The following is a 25,248-nucleotide window of genomic DNA, read 5'->3' as shown; positions in this document are numbered from 1 at the left end:
ATTATCAAGCATATGAAAAGTTGTTTCCATAGATGAATAGGAAGTTACTTACGAATTAAGTCTTAAATGCATCGATAATGCTAGCATATATGAAGGAAATGTCAAAGGTATTTAAATCTTTGATCTTTTGGTGCATTCATTCAAAACTTCACTTATTGCTGGGACTAAAAAGTTGACCAGATTTGGAAGCATACCCTAAATTACGCGCGTTTGTAAAAGCTTCAACCAAAGGATAGGTACCTACAAGCCAAAGAAATGTTCTGCATTTACAGAAAGCGACTTAGGAAGATTTTTTATTTCACCCAGATAACAGTTTCAAAAGTCATGCTTGAAGTATCGTTACTTAGCAACTTTAAAGCACGTGTGTTTTAAAGGCCCTTTTTCGCACGCATTTGAGTGTTTAAAACGGAGATTGTGATTCAGGTATAATAAAAAAACAATAATAACGCAATGAAAGACTCATAATGTCAACTTAAGTAAGCTTTAGATTTGATTTGGTGGTCCGGATTTTAACGTTAAATTATTACTGTGGGCTTAGCATACAAAGAAGTTTGGAATTGTGTTTAGAGTTCTTGACGCATCTCGTAAAGTTAATTGTGAGGATTTGATGGCAAAGCTCACGCAGCCCTTATTCTATTAGGGTACTTTTAAGGTTTTGAAATCTATTCATAGTTATTAATTATTATATGAACGCCATAATGAAACGCGTGCACTGTTCAAACCACGAATCGTAGTCGAGTGGTTTTAGTTTCATATGTTCCTATCGAACGCGCGTTATTCAAAATTTAATCTACGTTAAATTCCGCCCACTCCTTTTCGATAGAAAACATAAAGAACCTTCACTTTTGCAATAAACAACCCAGACTTGACATTTTAGGAATGAGAGCCATTCATAAACAATTTAAAGAAAGTGGTCAATTCTTCCCCATTGAAATTTTAAATTCTAATAAGGCCTTCCCTTTCCTGCATTAACTCCCAAAATTAGTTCGATGAAAAGAGTGGCCTTAAATTTCTCACACGTATCTCTATTCCAGCGGCTCTTGCGACTTAAGATTGAAGAAAAAGTTACATGTATAACTGGGTCTACTGCAACCCGTTCTGTGCTTTCTTTTAAGGAGCTTCCATCACATACTCAAAACCCTCTCTTTTAGAACACTGTCTTATAGCCTCAACAAATTCTCGTAATTCTTTAGAGTTATTTGTTTCAGAAGATGTTACAGACTGTCTCGAGAGGAGGCTTAGGTTTTTGTATACGGCAGTATATACCACTATGAAGGTAATTAGGTAATAGAAGCTTTTTTTAAATTTATTCAAAATTCTAGTAGAATTTTTTGAAAATTTACGATTTTAAAATAGTTTTATGATCCTTTTAGAACCGTTAGCTTTAGACATTCTTCAACCATTGACACCAATTTACAAAACAAATTCATTTCTGGAATTTTAAGCTCATTTTAGGAATAATTTAAAATTAAAACAAGCCTTGAAGGTAGTTGAATCTCTTGTAGACACAATACGTAAGCACACCATAAACAATTTATGTAAAATTGTATTTTCAAAAAAAAGAAGAATGAAACGAACCATTAATAATGTAAAGAAATTTTAATTTATCGTCTTGCATAAACACTCAATTCGAAAATTTTCCCCAAAGTTTTATTAAGCGAGTTTCCAAACGAGAGCGTCTCTATAAATATAAAATGTTATCTTCCCGGATATTTTGCAATTACGGCGGATTTTCGGCGTAATCACGTTTTTAAAATGACAACTTTTCGATTTACCTTTAACAAAAGAGGAAGTCTCTCATGGCAGTTTAACGTTAATTTTTGATCAGATATCGCTCTCCCTAATGAGAATACGTCAAAGCGAGACAAAATTCTACCCGTTTGTTCTATTGTTTTACACAATTGACGCGTTTAATTGTTGTTCTCGAACTCAAACCGTCGAGATTACATTTTATTGTTAGATATAATTGTAATAATATTAGGCGTACAATACATAACAAATATACGAGGCGCGTTAATAACCAAGCGAGTATGAACTCATCTAAACCTTCGCGAATGTGTGATATGAAATTTTAAGCGTTACTTCGGCAAAAATCTCGCTTCGACCAAGTCACCTACAAGCATGGATCCGAATCGGACCGAATAAAAAGTACAAACCGGAATCGTTCGTTTTTTCAAAACCGAAATCCGAATCATTTTCGTTCAGAAAACATGACCGAGAATCGGAAACGATATTTGGCGATTCTGGGTTTCACACTGTTATTCCAGGCATCATGCTGAATCAGAAAATTTAAATATACATAATAAACTGAAGTATTTTTCCTATGGAGTGTGTGTGTCGGAATAATTAGAAATCTAATTAGTTTTTCGTTGTACCAGGAATTTCCACGTTCAACTTATGGTTCCCCCCAAATGATTCTGTTATGCCCCAAAAATTCCACTCGGGCCCCAATCAACTTCTTCCTAAGGTTTTTCTCCAGGTGCGGAAATTTCATTTTTCATTAATTTCTGCGTTCACAATTTCCTGTTAAATTTGGCTTTTTTTCCAATTTCCCCCCTGCTCCTTCTAAAGCTTCTAAGTTACTCAAAAGTGTTTGTCAAAATTTCCTTCAACGTGAGTTCCCAATAAATATTGAAGTTTACTTCATGACCCCCCTCCACCTCACCTTTCTTAATTGAATTTCCTAATAATCCCTTCTCAAGCTTCTTTAACAATTTTTTTGAGTATCCCCTCATCTTTCCTTCGATTCCCCACTACGTTCCCAAGAAATACGCTTCAAGTTTCTTATCAAATCTCCTTATAAGCCGCTCTTAAGGTCCGAAATGTACTTCTTTCCTTGGAGTCCCAGAAGGAGAATGCCCTCGATAAAATTCTAGAGTGGGGATTATTTATTTTATTTAAGGATCATCCAGGGACTTTTCCGATAAAGCGTCCGGCCAAAAAGCCACTGGTAGTCTGGGTGCTTAGGTCCTAAAATGAGATAAAGTTGGCACTATTGAGTAAAGGTATAAATTGGCAAATATGATTTTTGACCCTTCCGACGTGGTGCAACGCTCGTTTGCCCTTAAATCCCCGTTTAAGGGTGAGGCTGCTTACGCAAATGATTGCTAAAGACTGGACTAATTTTTTTCGATTCTACTACTATTACTCTACTACAGGGGCACAGGCGAGCTCATACGAGTAGGAGTTGCCTACATACTTAGGCGTTAACTAGCCCATTTCGATATTTTTTTGATTTTTTCAGTATTTTAGCTCCAAACTGAATAATTAGCATAATTAGCTAGGAATGTAAGTAATTAAATCACATAAACTTCTTATGGTACTCCGGGTTATAATTTGAGCCCATTAAGTTCGAGTTGCCTACCCCTTCGTTTTTTGTAAAATTTAACTCGCCCCAAAAAAACATATGGAGCATTGTGATCAATTTTTTTGTACCTAGTCCTAGCTTACACTTTCAAAGACTATGCAGAGCGCCTGTTGGACCTGATTGTTCGTAAAGAATTCACTAATAATATCCAGGGCATTGATGTCGTGTGGGATAGGTATCTTCCCGATAGCCCGAAGAACCACACTCGCGGTAAAAGACGACATTTCCAATAGACTGGCCGATTTACAGGACATTGGCAATAAGGAAGATTTGTTCAGATTTCTGGCTCAGTCGTCAGGGCCGGATTTAATGTGGGTCGTCGCGTTATGAGAGGAACCTGTATACAAATTTCAGGGACCGGACCACATTGGCAACGGACATTCAAGTAGGATTCAAAATGGTTTGTGTTTTCAACATCTCTTGCTCTCTCCACAATGTAGCATTAATAGAATAGTTCCCTATGATAACAAACATTGCACCTTACATACTTGTTTCTGTGTAGGGCAAGTTCAATTAGTTGGCAGCTAAAGTTTTCTAGTGTCATGCTCCCAAGACGGTTTGAGTTTCCGCATTCGCCACTTGGAATCGCTGTTCTGCTAATTAGACTTGTGTGGTTTGTGCCCGAATGCAACTATTTTCAAATCCAAGCGGGAATGAGCAATATTTTCCATCCAATAGTATTTGAATTTCTCCAAACTCGTAAAGTGGAGTTTCATAAAAAGTGGTCCTTTATAAGGGAAATAGAAGAAAATCCCAGATATGATGAAATATTTTATTGCGTTAATAAAATATATACATCGTAAAGCGGCAAAGTTCCAGCTCCACATCAATCTCAGTGTTATCGTGGAATATTCATAAAATTGAGATTTTGCAGCGTAATCGAATAAATTACACCCATCAGGCAAACGAATCTTATAATTCGTAATCTACAAATGTCGCAAACTAATCGTGTTTGTAGAAGCAAAAGGGTTGGTTACAGTTTAAATATGGACAACGACAAACGTTGCCGGGTTTACAAGACTAATTGTCTGAAATATGTAAAAGGTGCAGTAGACCTGAAACGAAATTAATCAGATTGCGAAATCTCGCTGAAGCACGCCGTGAGAGGAAAAATTGAATTCGGCAATTCTGTTGGTAGACAAATAATCGATGGAAGTCCATGCGAGTGGTGCTAAATTTGATACAAAACTTGTCTCATAGCGATTTTATGAGGTTCGATATGAAATAGGTTGGCTACGTATGTATTATGTAAATGTAAGAAAGTTGGGCTGCTTCCATCTTGACTTCGAAAAGGTACTAAATTAGTAAATTTCAATTCGAACGACGCCCTTTGTTTTTTTCTTCAAGGGACGTTCCATTGGGATTCAATTAAGTATGCGCGCACATAAGGGTTACGTTCCTATGCTGAAAATATAATTACATCGGCTCCCTAGTTAGCGTGATTCGATTTGAAAACGCGAACAATACGCTACAAAAGTTTGATTTTATTTTCATCACGTACGTATGCATTATTAAAAATCGATGGAATGGTATTACAACAATGCCTACAAGAGCGTTTAGCAGGATGTTCCCCTTTGGACCCGACGTGACAGTTTTATCAAGTTTTTGACATTAGCTTTTTATTGGTTGTTATGTAGCTTTCTAATTTCGAAATTACGCAAATGAGGATTTCGTGATCAATTCTCTATTTAATTAAAACTAATCTACTTACGTTGCAATTCTTTTCCTTCGCTAGTCCAAATTAATACCGTTTTATCTCCTCCTTTCACCTCGCAACGCAACGTTACGTCCAAGTTCTCTTCGCCGATTTGTTCGGGTGGCGTATCCATAAACGTAATTGGAACTGTAATTAAAAATTATATTAAAATTTTTATGCTCTGGTTTGGTTTGCACATTCCCTGGCGGTGACAGTGTAATGAATGTGAACATCTCAATATTCCAATTCGTAAGAAAGGAATAGTCGTGTCATACTTAATCCACGACAAAGAGAACAATAATAGGTACCTTTGTAAATCTTCCGCAAGTATTGGTTATAGGGTACTCTATAAAAGGGAAAAGAGCAATTGCGAACATTTCATCCGACCGCTACCTTTTGTGGAGTGTTCTTTGGATCTGGGATCACCTAGTGCTCTTTTCTATCACGTTTAGACAATGACTTCCCTGTCATAAAGGGAGCGTGTAATGAGTTTTATAAAGTGTTGGTTTGGTTTTACCGCAGTAGGGTGTATTGTTGCAGGTGTANCCAAATCAATTCGTACTTCTTCGATCAGACTTCTCAATCAAAAGTTATAGACTAGAAACCAATTTCGAAAAAAATTCAAAGGGCTGTAACTTTTGAACTAATAGCCCAATCTTGGAACTGTTTGAAATTATGGATTCTACAGGCCACATTCTATAAGAAATTTTTTTCCGGGTCGATCTGAGACAATTTTTTTTTCGCGGCTCAAAAAAAGGCAGTGTATAACCTTCCTTTTTTAGCAAAAATCGACTACACCAAAATTTCTCGGGAAAACACTTTTTCTTATTAATTTGGGTGCGTAGAATCCAAATCAATTCGTACTTTTTCGATCCGACTTCTCAATCAAAAGTTATAGACTAGAAACCAATTTCGAAAAAAATTCAAAGGGCTGTAACTTTTGAACTAGTAGCCCAATCTTGGAACTGTTTGAAATTATGGATTCTACAGGCCACATTCTATAAGAAAATTTTTTTTCGGGCCGATCTGAGACAATTTTTTTTTCGCGGCTCAAAAAAAGGCAGTGTATAACCTTCCTTTTTTACCAAAAATCGACTACACCAAAATTTCTCGGGAAAACACTTTTTCTTATTAATTTTGGTGCGTAGAATCCAAAACAATTCGTACTTTTTCGATCAGACTTCTCAATCAAAAGTTATAGACTAGAAACCAATTTCGAAAGAAAATTCAAAGGGCTGTAACTTTTGAACTAGTAGCCCAATCTTGGAACTGTTTGAAATTATGGATTCTACAGGCCACATTCTATAAGACATTTTTTTTCCGGGTCGATCTGAGACAATTTTTTTTTCGGGGCTCAAAAAAAGGCAGTGTATTATCTTCCTTTTTTACCAAAAAATCGACTACACCAAAATTTCTCGGGAAAACACTTCTTCTTATTAATTTGGGTGCGTAGAATCCAAATCAATTCGTACTTTTTCGATCAGACTTCTCAATCAAAAGTTATAGACTAGAAACCAATTTCGAAAGAAAATTCAAAGGGCTGTTACTTTTGAACTAGTAGCCCAATCTTGGAACTGTTTGAAATTATGGATTCTACAGGCCACATTCTATAAGAAAATTTTTTTTCCGGGTCGATCTGAGACAATTTTTTTTTTCCGGGCCTCAAAAAAAGGCAGTGTACAAACCTTCCTTTTTTACCAAAAATCGACTGCACCAAAATTTCTCGGGAAAACACTTTTTCTTATTAATTTTGGTGCGTAGAATCCAAAACAATTCGTACTTTTTCGATCAGACTTCTCAATCAAAAGTTATAGACTAGAAACCAATTTCGAAAGAAAATTCAAAGGGCTGTAACTTTTGAACTAGTAGCCCAATCTTGGAACTGTTTGAAATTATGGATTCTACAGGCCACATTCTATAAGAAAATTCTTTTTCCGGGTCGATCTGAGACAATGTTTTTTTCGAGCCTCAAAAAAAGGCAGTGTACAAACCTTCCTTTTTTATCAAAAATCGACTGCACCAAATTTCTCGGGAAAACACTTTTTCTTATTAATTTTGGTGCGTAGAATCCAAAACAATTCGTACTTTTTCGATCAGACTTCTCAATCAAAAGTTATAGACTAGAAACCAATTTCGAAAGAAAATTCAAAGGGCTGTAACTTTTGAACTAGTAGCCCAATCTTGGAACTGTTTGAAATTATGGATTCTACAGGCCACATTCTATAAGAAAATTTTTTTTCCGGGTCGATCTGAGACAATTTTTTTTTCGGGCTCAAAAAAAGGCAGTGTATAACCTTCCTTTTTTACCAAAAATCGACTGCACCAAAATTTCTCGGGAAAACACTTTTTCTTATTAATTTTGGTGCGTAGAATCCAAAACAATTCGTACTTTTTCGATCAGACTTCTCAATCAAAAGTTATAGACTAGAAACCAATTTCGAAAGAAAATTCAAAGGGCTGTAACTTTTGAAACTAGTAGCCCAATCTAGTAACTGTTTGAAATTATGGATTCTACAGGCCACATTCTATAAGAAAATTTTTTTTCCAGGTCGATCTGAGACAATTTTTTCTTTCGGGGCTCAAAAAAAGGCAGTGTATAACCTTCCTTTTTTACCAAAAATCGACTACACCAAAATTTCTCGGGAAAACACTTTTTCTTATTAATTTGGGTGCGTAGAATCCAAAACAATTCGTACTTTTTCGATCAGACTTCTCAATCAAAAGTTATAGACTAGAAACCAATTTCGAAAGAAAATTCAAAGGGCTGTAACTTTTGAACTAGTAGCCCAATCTTGGAACTGTTTGAAATTATGGATTCTACAGGCCACATTCTATAAGAAAATTTTTTTCCGGTCGATCTGAGACAATTTTTTTTTCGGGGCTCAAAAAAAGGCAGTGTATAACCTTCCTTTTTTACCAAAAATCGACTACACCTAAATTTCTCGGGGAAAACACTTTTTCTTATTAATTTTGGTGCGTAGAATCCAAAACGAATCGTACTTTTTCGATCAGACTTCTCAATCCAAAGTTATAGACTAGAAATAAAAAAAAAAATTCAAAAGGCTGTAACTTTTGAACTAGTAGCCCAATCTTGGAACTGTTTGAAATTATGGATTCTACAGGCCACATTCTATAAGAAATAGTATATTATATACCGCGGGACTGAAGTAGTACTTTTAATCCCGAAGGTAAAGTTTATGGCCCGACCGAAGGGAGGGCCATAATTTACCTGAGGGATTAAGACCACTACTTCAGTCGCAAGGTATATACGATATTTTTCGTACTTCCGAAACCGAAACACTTAATATGTATGAAGTTAGAGAACGCGTTCTTTAAAAAATCGCTGCTTAACAAGTTACCATAGGAACGTTGCGTTGGTATGACAATCCCTATGCTATGGTAACAAAAATAATTTGGAAAACTGTCATTGCTAGTGTCATAATTTTGGTGGTGGGTGACAAAGGTGTATTTGATATTGATAAAAAGCAGCCAAAGTAGGTATAGAATTGATACCACCGAAATCCAAAAAACTATATGAGCAGCAGTACGATGCGTTTAAGAAGTAGTGCCGCATACAAAATGTAGAACAACCTACTGAAATTGCCTTCTTAGTAATTTCATCCTTCCGGGATTTTCGTCTAAATTTAATCCCGGCGGGACAAAAAGTGACACTTCAGTACTTGTCATAATGGAGTGAAGTTCTTACTTTAGTCCTGGAAGTACGAAAATGTTTTTTTCCGGTTCGAAAATGGGACAATTTTTTTGTCGGGCGCTCAAAAAAGGCAGTGTTACAACCTCCTTTTTTTCCAAAAATCGACTACACCCAAATTTCTCGGGAAAACACTTTTTCTTATTAATTTTGGTGCGTAGAATCCAAAACAATTCGTACTTTTTCGATCAGACTTCTCAATCAAATGTTATAGACTAGAAACCAATTTCGAATAAAATTCAAAAGGCTGTAACTTTTGAACTAGTAGCCCAATCTCGGAACTGTTTGAAATTATGGATGGAAATGTTTTTTTCCGGTCGAAATGAGACAATTTTTTTTTCGGGGCTCAAAAAAGGCAGTGTACAACCTTCCTTTTTTTCCTAAAATCGATCACTCCAAAATTTCTCGGGAAAACACTTTTTCTTATTGATTTTGGTGCGTAGACTCCAAAACGAATCGTACTTTTTCGATCAGACTTTTCAATCAAAAGTTATAGACTAGAAAACAATTTCGAAAAAAATTCGAAAGGCCGTAACTTTTGAACTATAATAGAAATTAAACAAAATCTAACTCTTCGAAAGCCAAGTCGATTAAATAAAATAATCTAAAACAACATTGGATTCAGGATTGTTTAGGTATTTTCGCAAAAATACATTCCGCAGCAATCTCACGGCTTTGTTCGCACAAACCGCGTCTATTATTGACCATTTTAAATTTGAAACCGATTTCCTTCAGTAAATGATGCAAGCTTTCTCTTCTTATATCGTATACTGCTATTTGTGGTAACGTCAAAAGAAAGACGTACTGACATTGAATTAATAATAATAGATAGTTTAAAGAAAAGAAAGTATCTACTATTTATCATTTCTTAAAATCTAAATTTGTTTGGTTTGGGGAAGAATTTTTGTTTTCACTCGACTTATCTACCCTAAAATACTATTTACCTAAACTACAAAATACCGTTTAAAACACAACATACGTCACCAGTCGAATATGTAACTAATAAAACCACGAGGAGCGTCTAGGGGACAGAATTTCTGATTGTGCTTGTACCTTTCAAATCACTGTGACTTTGATTCTTATAGGTAGTCCATTAAATTTTTATAAGGCGTAATCCTGGGCGTAATGGATGTTGAAGGTTTAGAAGAAATTCTACACTTCTATCTCAATTTTTTTAAATAATACAATACATTTAAGAAAGAGAGAGTAAAATCAAAATTAGATTGTATAGGTACAAACGGTCTTTTATCCCTTCATCTTCCATTTAGTTTTAATATTAAAGGATACGTGCTCCAGTTTTACGTACAAACAATATTTTATATCTTTTAACGCTACAACGCATTATTCACCAGGGGGGGGGGGGAATGTCAAATAAATAAATTATCTCGTCCATCTCTCGTTTGCATTAAATGGATATACACAGCAATTTAGATTATTACCAGATCTAATGGTTCACTAACTGTGTTATGTTGTATCCATTATTTTGAAATGACATTCAATTTCGACTTAGCTTATTTAAAATGAATGTTAGGATAATTGTGTATGTTACCATTGATGTTACTTGACATTTCACATGGATTCATTTGCGATCTTCTCACTCTTCAAAAGCATTATACGCGACGGCATCAACTAAAGCTAAAGGTAAAAGATGTAGAGAACGTACTTAAAAAAAACTATAAACAAGCGAATTTTTCATGACGGTAGCTCAGCTTGATTACCTTAAATAGCGTAGAGGAAGACGCATAATAGACTCTCCTCTTTGTGTGTCGGCATTAATTACGGGAAGACAAAAGCTGTATACAATACTACCAGAAGGGTTCTAAAAGTGAGTTACAAGAAACATGAAATAAGATCGATAAGAGAACTTAAAGAAAAAGAAGACAAACACCGTAAGACGCTTAATTATGAATTTCGAGAGAATGCCGAAGCTTTTATCTTATTTTCCGTGCGAACGCTTTGTTCTACTAAAAGGGCCTTACGTTTTACTCTTAACATTTTCCAGAGCAATTATTTTAATGGTGCGATTTTTAGTTTCGGAAAGTGGGATTATATAAGGGACTACTTTGGCAAAAGTTACTGAATTTTTGTTTACATTGCGCCAACAGAAATCGAATTTAGAGGTCACGCTAGTGAAATGTTCATACCAATACTCGTATGCAAAGTAGGACATTTGCTTGATTAATCTAACCACCGAGTGCAAGTTTACTCAAACCACAACGGTTTATGGTCACTGGACGTGTCTCTTCGCTACAGGCAAGTTACCAGAACTGAATAGTTCAAACTTTTTCCGAGATTTTCCTTGAAAAGCTCAAATATTTATATTAAAGGGCCACAAAAACTTGCGTATTGATATATTCATTTCAATACAAGCCGTAATTGGGGACAATTATTAAATAAAGGTGCTCGGACATCCCGGTCTGCAATAATTAAAAGCTTAAATGATGGTGCTTTAGGGCAGAAATAACACTGCACTTACACAAATCGATTTTGTTATTAGTCACATCATCCGTAAAGTTTGTATAACAACTAGGAGCTCAAAAATCATTTAGTGTTTATTTTCACCTTTCGTTGAGAGCAGCACCAGTTTCAATTGTTGACCACAATTATTGTTTCATTTGGCATGAAGATCAAAAATTGAAATTCATTCCTTGGAACATTTGACTTGTGAATAAGGCAAATTGAAAATTAGCATTTTAAAAAAGCTGAAACGAAAATTATGATATAAGAATCAATTTTTACATGGTTAGTGTAAGCGCAATGTAAACATTTCCTAAAGCATCCCCTTAGATATTTTCTTTTAACCTTGTTTGTGAAATGATCATAAATGCTGCGATAAATGAATTTTTGAGATCTTGGTGGGTTCATTAATAATTTGTTCTAACCCCATCGCTTTTAAAAACGCCTGAAACTGGTTCACCCTACTGCCATCCGTTTCTAAATGCTTAAATTGAAGTCGCTAAGACAAACCAGTCTGATCCACACTTGTTCAAAACCCTTATAATAGGAACTAATTACTATTTTGTAATTAAATTTGGCTTTTACATAAATTCCAACACGACCTTCCCCAAACTTTCATTACAAAAACGTCCCCACGATTTCTACCGTCTCATCTGAAATTTTCTGTGAAAGCCATAATGTCAAAATCAAATGTGTAGGCTCCGTGAGCAGCCATCTAAGCCATACTTGTTCAGAGTGCTTAAGTAGTGAACGTACCTGATGCCTAGGAGACGAATCGTGATGAGGGGGTGGGTCAAAGGTTTAATTTTGCAATTTTCTGCTTGTATATTGACAACGGTTCATCACAGGGGAAAATGTTCTTATAGTAATCTTATTATATAGTTCATATTTTAAAGTGTAATATGAATGTTCTTAAAACTTCAAACTTAAAATTTCGTTTTTCAAGAATTTTAATAGAAACTTGAAGGTAGGAATGTCCTAGGAAATGTCTTTCAAACCTTAAATTTGAAATGCTTATTTTTGTATGATCTTCATGGTCCAAATATAAAATGCAGGGTTTCGAATTCAAATTTGATGCCAAGAATGTCTTTCAAACTTCAGATGTGCAACTCCATTTCAAGATCTCAGTCTAAAATTATTTTGTGTGCTATTTTCATGGTTCATATTGTAAAATAATGGGCTTCAAATTTCTGTTGAAGGTCTCAGCTTTATTGTTCAATCTGCAGGGTTCTCCTTTAAAATGAAGAGTTGAAAGAAGTTAAGAATGTTATTCAGACTTTAAACTTGAAATTACGTTTCACGTCTGCAGCTTCAAATTAATTTTTAGAGGATCTTAGCAGGTCACATTTTAGAATTAAACGTTTAGAAATGGAGTTTCAAAGCTAAGTTTGATTTTGCGAGGCATTTTCGTACCAAAATAGCGACCTGTAACACTGTAACATTTTTTTGCCTTAGAGTTAACAGATTTTGATATATTTGGTTTTCAGGTACTCACTTTTTTAAAGATTTTTAAATTTTAAAATTCATGCGTGCGTATTGCTTTCGGATTTCAATTAGAATTATCAACCGTGCAACAACTGCAACCCTTACGTTTTCTGAGATCTCTGGCACTTTAAGGATCCTCAGATCGTTTATAGTTTCGTATGATTGTCCGCCCGTTTGTCTGTGCTCGTTACAACTCTTAGTTAAGATCCATACATACTTTTTATAGCTTTTAATTTTTGTCCGTCGGTTTATCCGTCCGTCTGTCCGTAGATGTGCGCTATAATTCTTTTTAAATGTGGCCGACCGTGTTGAACTTTGAATATTAAGGTATGAATCTGGCTCAACAAGAACAAAAGTTATAGGACTTCGAGTGAATCGGGAACAGAAAAACTGTGCAGTATTCAATATACCTAATAGAAATCAGCATAATTCATTCCCTAGGTCATGTATCGAGTTCGGACTTCTTTGTCACAATTCTTCTCTGTAATCTAGGTCAAAAGTTTTAGAGAAAAATTTACTCAAAATTATTCGTTACACCTCGCGTTACACATAAATTTGGAGCTTTCAAACGTATTATCTTCATGCCGAAAGAGTACGTCACATGCACATTTAATAACCGCGTGTATTTGATTCAAAGAGTTAAATTGCTTTTCTAAGGCATGCCAAAATCGTTTTTCATGCACCAGCATTGTTGGGAAAACGACTAAGATCATAACCGCAATGCCCAAGACATGAATTTGATGCATTTTTGTCGAGCAGTCATTTAGTAAATAGAAAAAATAACTCGTGTAGTTCCAATTTTTTTCGCAAATGTGTGGTTGAAAGGGTTGCAAATCGAAACGTATACGAAACCTCCGGGGAAGTTTTCCCACAACTTCAGAGCGGTTCTTAATTTTCGAGCATGAGTAACATTATCACTCGGCAGTACTATCAGACAGCAACTTACATGAGAAAACTTACCAGTTTATTTCCACCCTAATACCTGTTGTACGTAAAAAGTGAACAGGTCATGAGCTAAAGGAAAAAGTTTGATTGAAAACGTGAGTTTTCTGAAAATTGCTTATCTTCAAGAGCCCGTACCTCAAAACAATGTAATTTTTCGAAAAAATTTGTAGAAACAAAGTTGCATCACCTTTTTTAATAGTTACTTTTATATGTATATTACTAATTTTACCGTTTATTCTTAGATACCAAGATCCGGTTATTGTTTTAAATACTATAATACTGTAATGTATTTTCATGGATAATTTTAGAGCAAAATGATACTAAAAATTAAAAGATCTTAGTTATTTAAAGTATTTTGGATATGGTACATTAAGAACTTCTGTAGAGAATTTAATAAGCCGCCACATGGTTCTGAAAAATGGGATGTTTTGTAGTTTAATTACAAATTTGGATTCAGTAGACAAAAATACACAATTTTGGTAATTAAACCGTCTTTCTAACCGTACAACTAAGAAAGTTAGCAATAGTGCCGACTTAATTTGGAACACACTGTATGTATTCTATTTCTGAACAATAACTATTCACTTAAATAATATGTACTCTGTGTATTATCGTCTTCTCACATCGTGAATTTTAATTGTAGTTAACTCGCTCGTCTTAAGACAACAATTTGCGGAAAATTTTAGCTATGTTCAACGCATCAATTTGGGTTAGGTTTCAATACTCGTACTTCATTTAACTGAGTTTATAAGTTAAATCTCAATTAACAATGTACTAAAATGACGTGAACTGTATACCACAATACAAACGATAGTGCTGTTAGGTAAATTGCCCAGAAAGGTATGTTCACTTTAGAGAAAGCGACCGTGACAACCGGGAATTTATTTTCGCCATAAAGGACCGAGGTTTGCTTTTACGAAACTCTTTGACGCGCGAGTCGGACACTTTATACTCATCATAAAGAAAATAAATCAAGCATCCCTTACAAAAACGTCTTTGACGTTGTTATCGCCGAAATTCCGATTCAAAAGCGCAATCACCGTAATTTCGGAAAAATCATGTTACGTGACCTTTTATAGATGATTTGTGGGGCACGAAATGAACTATAATCCAATTTATCAACGCGCGTCAAATTTAACATCTCCAACTTTTAGATCGATTCGGACTTTTTTACATCGTAGTCACGTAGTTTCGTATATGAGAATAATTACCGATTTGACACGTGTAGATTAATGGAACTAACGCATTATGACACTAACCTTCAACTGTAAGATGAAATTGGGAAACGTCGTGACCCACGCGGCAGCTGTAAGTTCCACTGTCTTCCTTAGTGACCGGAACAAAGGCGAGGGATGTGCCGTATGAGCTAACTTCAACTCCTGGGTGACTTTTCGTGCCTAACGTTCCTTTGGGTCCGCTCCAAGACACAGGGCGGCCGGCTTCATCTCTACACGTTACCATAAAGTTATGGCCAAGTTCTATTGTCGCTTTCGAATGAGACAGGTGTATTCCAGCTAATGAACAGTCTGAAACAATAGTTTGTGTTAACAAACAATATCTGACAGTCTATAACTAGTATAATTTACTGAAATTAATGATGGCGGTAGTAATAACCGACAAACAACTAAGTTTCGTATCAGGACACTTTAAAAGTATGAGTTGTATGAATTAATTATTCTAACAGTGCCTACAAATGCTTAAAACTTTTTTTAGTGAAAATGTAGATGATTACCACCCGCAAATCTTTCGTTTCTTGAAAAGGTTTGGTTGGGCAATACATCGACCATTTCGAGGGCATAAAAAGCTTTTCTTTATCATTTCTTTCGGATGCAATTACATTTCATATACAAATACGGGGCATTCAATTCATTTTCTTTATGAAATGAATTGCACTAGCAGTTTTTGTTTCCTAAATTTTAATCACAAAAACTGCACCTCTGTCGTTGATGTCATTAATAGTTCATTTTACCAGTGCAACCCTTCTTGGTGCCCCGAAAACTCCCAACACAAGCACAAACTAAATAAATTAACCGTAAATAAATATGTAACATTGTTACTCACGTAAAAATAAGTCTGATTTGATGCATTTCTAATCAATTTAGTACGTCGTCTCGTGGTTTTGGATTTTTTTAAATATATACACTGTTTTCCACTATTTTAAATAAAAACTATATACATTGTGTCCAAGATAAAAAAGTACATACTGTATTGAGTATAATTTTTTATTAGGAGTACGATGTAAGGCACACAAAAGAAAAAACAAATTGTATTCGTAATAAAAAAATGTTACTCAATACAGTAGGTATGTAGTTTTTTTACCGACCATATAAGAAAACAAAGCTGATGATGATTTCTCCGAAACGAAACCTTGTGTGGAAAATCTCTTAACGGTGTCTGGGAGTCTTATTTCACTTATTTACTTGATTACTAGCAAATTCAAAAAAAAATTCGTCAAGCCGCTTGCGAGCATAATTTTCAAACTTGGTCGCCATTTTTAGGGAACATAATGGAGTAGAGCCAGGCCATTTTAGGGATGTTTGGGTAGGAATTTTTAAAACATTTGAATTGATTATAAATTTAAACGTATCCTCCCCTAAAAAAAACTCATAAAAGTTCTTTCATTTATGCTCAATTCCATTAAAAGTAATTTTAAAACAGTCGCCTTTTTTAGAAAGGGTAAATAACACTTTAGGGATGTTCAGGTACGAATTTTTAAAATATTCCCATTGATTTTGGATTTAGACGTATCATTCCCTAAAATACCCTATAAAAGTGCTGTAACGTATGCTAAATTTCACTAAAAATAATTTTCAAACCTAGTCGCCTTTTTTAAGGAACGTAATGGAGTAGAGCCCAGACCATTTTAGAGATATTTAGGTAGGAATTTTTAAAATATTCACCTTGATTATAAATTTAAACGTATCATCCCCCAAAAAGCCCTAAGAAGTTCATTCATTATGTTCATTTTCATTAAAAGTAATTTTTAAACTTTTTTAGAGAACGTAACTGAGTATAGCCAGACCATTTTAGGGATGTTTGGGTAGGAACTTTTTGAATATGCAGATTAAGTAAAAATTTAAACGTATCATTCCCTAAAATACCTCTATAAAAGTTCTTTGGTTTATGTTCAATTTCATTAAAAATAATTTTCAAACTTCAGTCGCCTTTTTATGGAGTCAGACCATTTTAGGGATATTTAGATACGATTTTTTAAAATATTCACCTTGATTATATATATAAACGTATCATCCCGTAAAAACCCTATAAAAGTTCTTTAATTTGTGCTCTACTTCCTTAAACATAATTTTTAAACTTGGTCGCCTTTTTTAGAGAACGTGATGTAGTAGAGCCAGACCTTTTTAGGGTAGAAACTTTTAAAATATTCGAATTGATTAAACATATCATCCCCTAAGAAAACTCATAAATTTATGCTCAATTCCATTAAAAATAATGTTCAAACTTAGTCGCCTTTATGGGTGACGTAAATTGATTATCAATTTGAACGTATCATCTCCTAAAAACCCTATAAAAGTTCTTTAATTTCACTAAAAACAGTTTTTAAACTTTGTCGCCTTTTCAAGGAACGTAATGGGGTGTTTTAGGGATGTTTAGGTAGGAATTTTTAAAATATTCACCTTGATTATAAACTTAAACGTATCATCCCCTAAAAAACCCTATAAAGGTTCTTTAAATTATGCGTGACTTCATTAAATTTCAACCAAATCGGTAGGGGTCTTTTGGACTCCGGGGACCTTGCAATGTAAAGATCCGGTGAAACCTGAAAATCGAAATGTGGAGTGATTTCAATCAACTTTACGGAGATATTTGAACCATGTTATCTCTTACCTGCTACGGGATGTTTTGATTAAGTGAATCAGGTCTAAAGAAACTCGCTCAAACAAATTCGCTACTAGAATATTCGTCTCTGGGGAACTACCCGCCAAAAGATTCACTTTCAAGGAAAATTCACCTGTGCTTCCGCTAAAAGCAGAAGAAACTCGCTCTCGAAATAATTCCCAAGTTCTTTTTTATTTCCGGGACAACATTCGCTACGATTCTCTTTCGAAAATGTCGCCTAATTGCTACAAGAAAAATTAAAGTTTAGAAAAGTTCCAACCTAACAGAAATATCTCTTTAAATAACTGCTATGTACTAAATTCCTAAGTAAGTTGCCTTCTACTTCTATGATAGTATTAAAATTCGGCCAGGTAAATTTACCCTCATCGTAGGTCTATGCTTCATGAAATTCATATAGAAGAGGATACGTGCCCTAGTCTTTTGACTTACTTTCTATTTTTATCCGAAACTTTGTTTAACTTTTCCCCAATTAATTTTTCTTTTGAACTTTTCATCATTTCTGTAAATTTTGTCCTCTGTTCTCTGTATGACTATTGGAACTTTTTGTGTTTGTAAGAATTTATATGTTAACATTCTATCTTTCGGTTTCTTTTCTGCATTACTCATCCCATCAACCTATAATTTATTGTTTCACTTCCAAATAAGCTTTAGTTTTCTATAATATATCAACCCTTATCATACGAGTTTCGTGTACAGCTAGTATGGCTTTTAAAAATCTTTTTAGCTTCTTATTCTGCTGATTCACGTTCCATTTTGCGATTATCATATAGTTGTTTTCTTCTTGCAATATGATTTCGTCTGGCCAATAAATTGGCCAATTTCATGATCATCCTAAAGGACCTTATCCAACAATTTGGGATTAATATTTATTTGTGTTATCATTTTAAATCGTAACTTATTTTATCGACTACTGTAAGACCAAGAATTCTTTTCCAATTTATGATTGTCGGCCTCATCAAACAGAAATTTTACTCAAAAGTTTAAGTACCTACCACTAAAATGCCAACATCAAAGCCTTGGCCATCTGAAAACCCAATTTTATTTCGTTAAGGTAATCTGTTATAAATCAACGATCAAAAGCCTCGTTCTTAAAAAAAGAATTTGATTAAGCGGGGGTCTCTTGTTTCATCAATATCTGGGTTAGTCGCTTGTACGATAAACTAAGACGAAATAAATGGATACCTTCAGAGCTTGAAGATTAGGTACTTTAAACTTTAATGATAAACGAGACAGAATCATTATTGCGACGTAGATGTATTAAACTGAAGGGAGATTTATTATCGATTTTATCTATGCACTGCAACGCTCGCACTAAAATAATGAATTCCAGGTGAAAGTCTTCGTCAATTTCTATTAAAGACTCATATCTCATAAAAAGCAACCATTATTACTCCCAGTTTCCGTGTTTATTTGATGATCTCCGCCAGAAGTTCAAATATACACCTTATGCGCTTCGATTCTCAATTTTATAGGTAACTCAGTGCTCAAGTTTTGTTAAATATTGTGCAATTCAGTCTTCTTTACGTTCTTTGTGTATCAATAGAAACGTACAGTTGAGACTTATTTTATTATTGATGTCGTAGAACTTTTTTCAATAATACTTTTCGTTGTTTCTGTCTACCATCACGCAGCTTCCTTCTCCAAGAAAGTTTGGTCATAGTTCATTATTTATCATTAAAACGTGGCTTGGAAATCCAAATGGCGGACATATACGAAACCCAAAGATTAATTGCTTAAATGTGCCTTTTGAAAGGACGAAATCTAAGTCGACGTCCGCAACGTTAAAATATTATTGTACCGATAACATTCTTCGAACGACGAATTAGTGTTATATCTATAAGGGACGAGACGCGAACAAAGCTTGAGAGTTTCATAAAGGCTATTGATTTATTAGTACCTAACCTTAAAATTTTTATATGGAGTATGAACGAGCTTTTTAGTGAAATTGCAAGATTGCAAAACGAAATCGTCCCCTTTCACTTTGATATTTTCTGAAAGCGTAGCGATATTAATGCTTTTAAGGGGTTTTCTAATTCCGTTTTTTTGTGAAACGTAATAAGTTTAAGCGAAACCGTGCATAGAGAAGATTTCGCCAAACTGAAACTAGATATCTTAAATTTTGCTTGATTATATTTGACAAAGCATAAAAATATAGCCCTAATACGTACCTTAAATTTACTCAAACAAGGTGGAAGACAGCTTTGTATAAATTTCAGTTCTAGATTTAGTACAAAAGATGCTCTTGTTGGTAGAACCATAAATGTCGTTATATTACCAGCAGTTAGCTCGTCAAAGTGCATTCGTATTGTAGAAAATAACAAACGAATTAAACAAATCAAAATTGCATATAACAGTGGGGGCTGTGTTTCCTGAAACCAGCCGCATAAACGGCCGACTAGCTCAGGATCGAACAAGAAAATACAAGCTTAAGATCTATCACAGCGGTAGTTCGTTCTGGACATTGGTCTTCGTCATTCGTTGCACGTACCAATGGTTGAGCGTCACTCAATTTCTAACTTAATTCCCCCGTATGAAATAGAGAATATACGAGGGTAATAATATCAGTAAAAATGTTGAGGTTCGAATCCCCTTAAATGAGAGGGCTAATTATAGATGGAGTAACAATTGTCAATGGAAAATTGTCGTATAACAGATGACAACCGAATCTAAAGAAGAGGTGCACTTCAAGTAAATCAGGAAGTAAATGAAATGGCGGTACTTACGATAAGAAAAAAAACGCAATAATATCCTCAATATGGTGAAAACAAGATCTGATATTTGCGTTGCTTCATTCCCCTTCTTCTCAGTATCAAGCACATATAAGAATCTACTTCACCCTGGATGTGTAAAAAAATTTAAAACCCCTATGTGAGTATTTTTCAAAACAAAAGTAACGAGTAGCGTAATATAAGTGACCGGTTTAGTCTAAAGCGCTATTGAGCGTAAATGCTCTTTGCCATGCTTTTACCTGCTAAAACCCTGTACGTAATTAGATTTATATACGCGTTTTCGTTTAACAATGGTTGAAGTTCATTATACATTGAATAGAAACTGAAAACTACACTTAATATGTAAATAAATATGTCAAAGCCAACTTAATCAACCTAAATACACATCAAACCTACAAGTTAATTTAAATTTAGGTTAACTTTAAACATTCTCTAAATGACTACATTTCTAAGTTATACCGTTTAAAGTAAACATAACGTCGAGCAATTTAGCTACAACTTCGCTTGCTTGTTTTCATCTCTATTTGCTATGAGATACATATTTACGACGAAAAGTCGCTATAGATTCGTCGAAATACGAAATTTTTAATAATCCTCTCAAGCTTTGAATCTAATCTTTAAGAACGTAAGTTTTCGTAATTATGAGATCATAAGGTTTAAAAGAAAGGCTAGTCCCTTTGGATCCACATTTCGAATTGATCGAGACGTTTTTCTTGTAGGAGAATGTCATTGCCCGTTTTGTTCTGACGTTGGTTACAACATAAAGCCATTTTGTTGTACTTTTGAGTAGTGTAAGAAATACTACACGTATATAACCAGTATTTTTTAACATAAATAAATTAGAAGGATGGATTAAGGTCAATTTCAAACCTTAAAAAGTTGATGTTTTCAAATTAAACCTGCTTTATCTCTTTGCACTTTTAAATGTCGAAAAAATTCTACATCGATCAAAGCTTAAGAAAATTATGTATAACGGTCACAATTTTAGAAAGTCTAAAGTAAAACGGAAAGCATAACAGATAAGTATGTAATAATATTGGTCGATGTAGAATTTTTTTCGACATTTGAAAGGGCACAAAAATAAAGCAGGTTTCGTTTGAAAAAATCAACTTTGTAAGGTCTACAGTTATTAAAATTGACCATTAGTTTTAAAACACCCTGTGCAATGACGATAAAAATTTATATCATTCTCATCTAGGATCCAGTCAGTATTGTTGATTTTGGGAGACTTCATGTACATTTCGAAAATAGAGGGCGATCTATTTAAAATAAGAAAGGTGCTATCCACATCGGGTAAAACTGGAAGTGAAACGATCATGATAAGTTTATTTCAACAGATTAGGTTTGCGTGAAACAGCCTGTATACAATGTAAATTGCTTTTAAGCAATTACAGTTACTAGCAACGCTGTAATTTCTATCAATCATATTTTTAAACCATCAAACCGTTAGTTGTAAAAAATGTGTCGATATAAATGGTAGTCACTAGGAATGTATCGAAATAATATCAAGAAATGCTCGAAACCATTTAGAGGGGATAGGTTGCCTAATGCCTAGTCTTCGTATATGACTTTTTCAATTCCAATAAAAAATTGTTAAACGTTACTGACGATCCTTCCTAGGTAGGGGTGATAAAATGACAAATCCGAACACCGTTTCTTAAAATTAAAGTGCATTGATCCTTAGCGTGTCAACCACTTTCTCCACTTGAAGAGTCAATGTATTCATAGGAGAAAATTAGAAAATACTTCCATAAGCCTATAAAAAATGTTGTTCTTCAATGTATATGTACATGGTAATAATGTAATGTACATGATCGTTTTGAAAATTCTTTGGATACCAAGTTCCACCAAAATTAGAATTTATTTTCGATCCCATTTCAGTGGTTAGCCATCATGTGGTAGACATTTAACATAAGGCGCCAAATTTTTGATAGCACAGCTTCCTAGCCCAAACGAGAAATTAAAAAAAAAACGTCTCACATTCTTTATGAAATAGTAAAGAGGCGTAACTTGACCAATCTGGACGAGGTTTATGCAGGATCCTTTTCTTAACACGAGACTCACGCATTTTCCTTTTGTGACTTTCCGTCAAGCATGCGAAAATCGTTTAGCGATCTTTTAAAAAGTGCCCAAATCCACAAACTCTCGAGATCTCTAAATTCGCGGCGTGTTTGCACCTTTTTCGTGTGCCATTAAGAATTTTTCATCACGTGTCTGGCTCATGTAACGGGAGTTCTTTAATGCAGCACTTTTTTGAACTTTTGTAGGGTTGCACGGTTTTTAGGTATTGAGTATTAAGAAGTATACACTGTGGTTCCCTTAGAGAGCTTGTGTGTATTTCCAAATTTGGTTATTTTAAATTTCTTTTGAGTCAATAATTTCCAAACGAGTTGAGCGTTTTTTGTTTCTGTAAGTTGGGATCCGTCAGGGATTTTTTTTTAATGGTAGGGCACAGTAAAATCACATTCGGTCGTTGATAAAGAAATTACACCGCTTGGAAAAAATACTGCAAGTTTTGCTGCTGTGTAGTGGGGACTACAAATTCGTTTTGACGCGATAGAGCGAGTTAGCTACATCATTGCGAGTAATAGGAGAGAAATTCGTTATAAATATTTACTTTTGCAAGAAATTCAAACTATCCGCAGTCATTTTGGATCACCCGGTATATCCTGCGTCCGCTCTGCACTCGTTTCCGCATTCCCGCGTCGGTTTGAATTTAACCAATTTTCAAAGCGTACGTTTCTGAACTAAACTATTGTGTACAAGCAGACGGACAGACAAACACGCAGACAGCAATACAAAATTATAAAGGGTTTAAAGGTTGAGGTAGCCGTGGATAGATTTTGGGTAAACATCTTAATTTCCGTACAGTCAAAATTAAATAAAAGGATAAGGGATTTTTCCACCCTGAAATGTGAGCCCTGTTGCATTCAAAAACTCATCAAACTCTTTTTTCATAATTTTTTCTGGATGTTATTGGATAGGCGATCGCTATCGTTATTTACAAATGACTATTCAAAATCTAAAAACAATTATTGTTGTAAAAATATGTAAATCATGAAAATTATTTGGGTCCACAATCCTCCGTGAATTATACTCCCTACAACTCTGAGCTCTTGAAGTATATGACATCGTTTTTCTATCAAGATATCGGTTTTAAAATATCGGCAGACATGTATACGCAGATTCATTATTTTTCTTTTCGGTACACCCCCGTTAGGATTCACATTTCTGAAATTTTTCTTTTAAAAAAACGAAAGTCTTGCCAATTTATTATTTTAAGTGCATTAATAAATTGCGATATCACTTACAGGGTCTTTGAAAAATGTATGAAACCAAATTTCTGGAAGGTGGCAATTTGGGTTAATTCCGGCGGCGAACCTTCATTTATTACGGTCACATTTAAAAGTAATATTAGCTTTATTTACTTAATCACGCGTATAAAGGAGAAAAAATTGGGGTTTCATTAGACTTGTTAAACCACATACAAGCACTGAAGGGGTAATAAAATACAACTTTACTTAATTTGGTAGAACCTTTTATCGGGGAAAGGAAGTTTTTCACTTAATAAAGCGGTAGTAAATGGTAAAACTTAATTGGATAGTAAATTCCGGTAACAAATAGTATCTCACCCCTATATTACTCTTCCTTACCAGGCTTTTAGTCTTTGTTCCTTTACATGCAACAAATTTCCATATTTATTATCGGTTACACATGTGTGCGCCAGTGTCTAATTGGATAGGATAAAATTAGTTTCATTTAATAGGGTAATATCGCGTATAATAGCTTAAAATAACGCAAAAGAAGAGAACGAACTTGAGCTTAGTTGTTACCTACTACTATATTGGGAATACCAAAAAGTAATCGTGGAAGTATTTCATAACAAAATAAATTTCTACCATAAAAAGTAAGTAGAAATTGGGGCACTATACTTAGACGTTGGAATTCCCTCGATTAATTATTATTTGTCGGTCTTATGTTAGCTATAGACGTCCACGTCACTGGAATAATCTTCATAAAAACTTGACTCATAATCGAAGTGGGTCCGATCTCAGATAATATCCTAGAGTGACACCATCTAACCATCTTTAAGATGATTAATATGTGTTAACATCGCTGTCCTATTGGACATTAAAATGGTTGATCCTTGGCTTGTCTCCATTTGGGATGTTGTCTCGTTTGGACTCACCGTTATGTTACCGACAGTTGGAAGATTGTTGAGTGATAATATTTATTATAAGCGTTTATATGCTATTTATATCACAGATTTACTTTCCTTAACCAAGAAGGTAGGGCTGTTCGAAATGAACAGTTTTTTTATTTCGTTAAGATTTCCAACTCCTTTCCTCTATTTTTTCGAGGTAGGCATGTCATTTATTCATGATATAAATTGAGATGATTTAATTTTTCGTTACGTCAAATCACCAACAATATACGGGTGCACATAGAGCATTGCAAAACAATGAACCTATGAGCAGGCATGTAAAGTGAATTTCGCAAACGTGGTGCAGTTTTAAATTTCCTGTTCTAAATGCAGGTTTCTAACATTTTATCCTTGCGATGTCAAAAGGTCCTAAATAGCCCATAAAATGAATACAGTTATTTGCATGCAGTAGGGAACAAATAAATATTGAAAAAATATCAATAGATCTTACAGAATTTTATAGAATGTATTAAATTTTCTAAGGATTTCGGGAGATTTCAGAGGTTTTCAAAGGACTTCCAAGGATTTCTGAGACCTTCTCTTCCCAAAAGGAGGACATCTTGTGTACTAATTTCGGACATCTGTATACTCTTCGCCTACAGTACATAGATATGTCCGTACTAATCAAGCTACGTTATTAATGAGAAGAAGAGCAAAAGAAAATTGCCAATAAAAAGAGACCTTTAGAGCCACGTTAGTTGGGGTATAAGAATTTTTTTATATTTTTGGTCGTCAGTTGGACTGGCAGTCGATTATTAAATCTTTCAGTACGAGCAAGTGTTTTCGATTTATTTGAGA

General features: G+C 34.5%; 1 protein-coding gene across 1 annotated transcript in view; it reads right to left on the bottom strand.

Annotated features, from left to right (window-relative positions):
* Positions 1 to 25,248, bottom strand: part of LOC116169132 (lachesin-like) — a 137,184-nt gene that overhangs the window by 27,719 nt on the left and 84,217 nt on the right. Inside the window, exons 3-4 of the mRNA XM_031485159.1 lie at positions 14,919 to 15,185; positions 5,079 to 5,210 (exon numbers count right to left, since the gene is read on the bottom strand). Of these exons, the coding sequence (XP_031341019.1) occupies positions 5,079 to 5,210; positions 14,919 to 15,185 (399 nt within the window). The remainder of the gene's footprint in view (positions 1 to 5,078; positions 5,211 to 14,918; positions 15,186 to 25,248) is intronic.

Source organism: Photinus pyralis, unplaced genomic scaffold, assembly GCF_008802855.1.
Source record: "Photinus pyralis isolate 1611_PpyrPB1 unplaced genomic scaffold, Ppyr1.3 Ppyr1.4_LG4, whole genome shotgun sequence".
In the NCBI taxonomy this organism is placed as follows: Eukaryota; Metazoa; Arthropoda; class Insecta; order Coleoptera; family Lampyridae; genus Photinus; species Photinus pyralis.
This window is presented reverse-complemented; position numbering and strand designations above follow the sequence as displayed.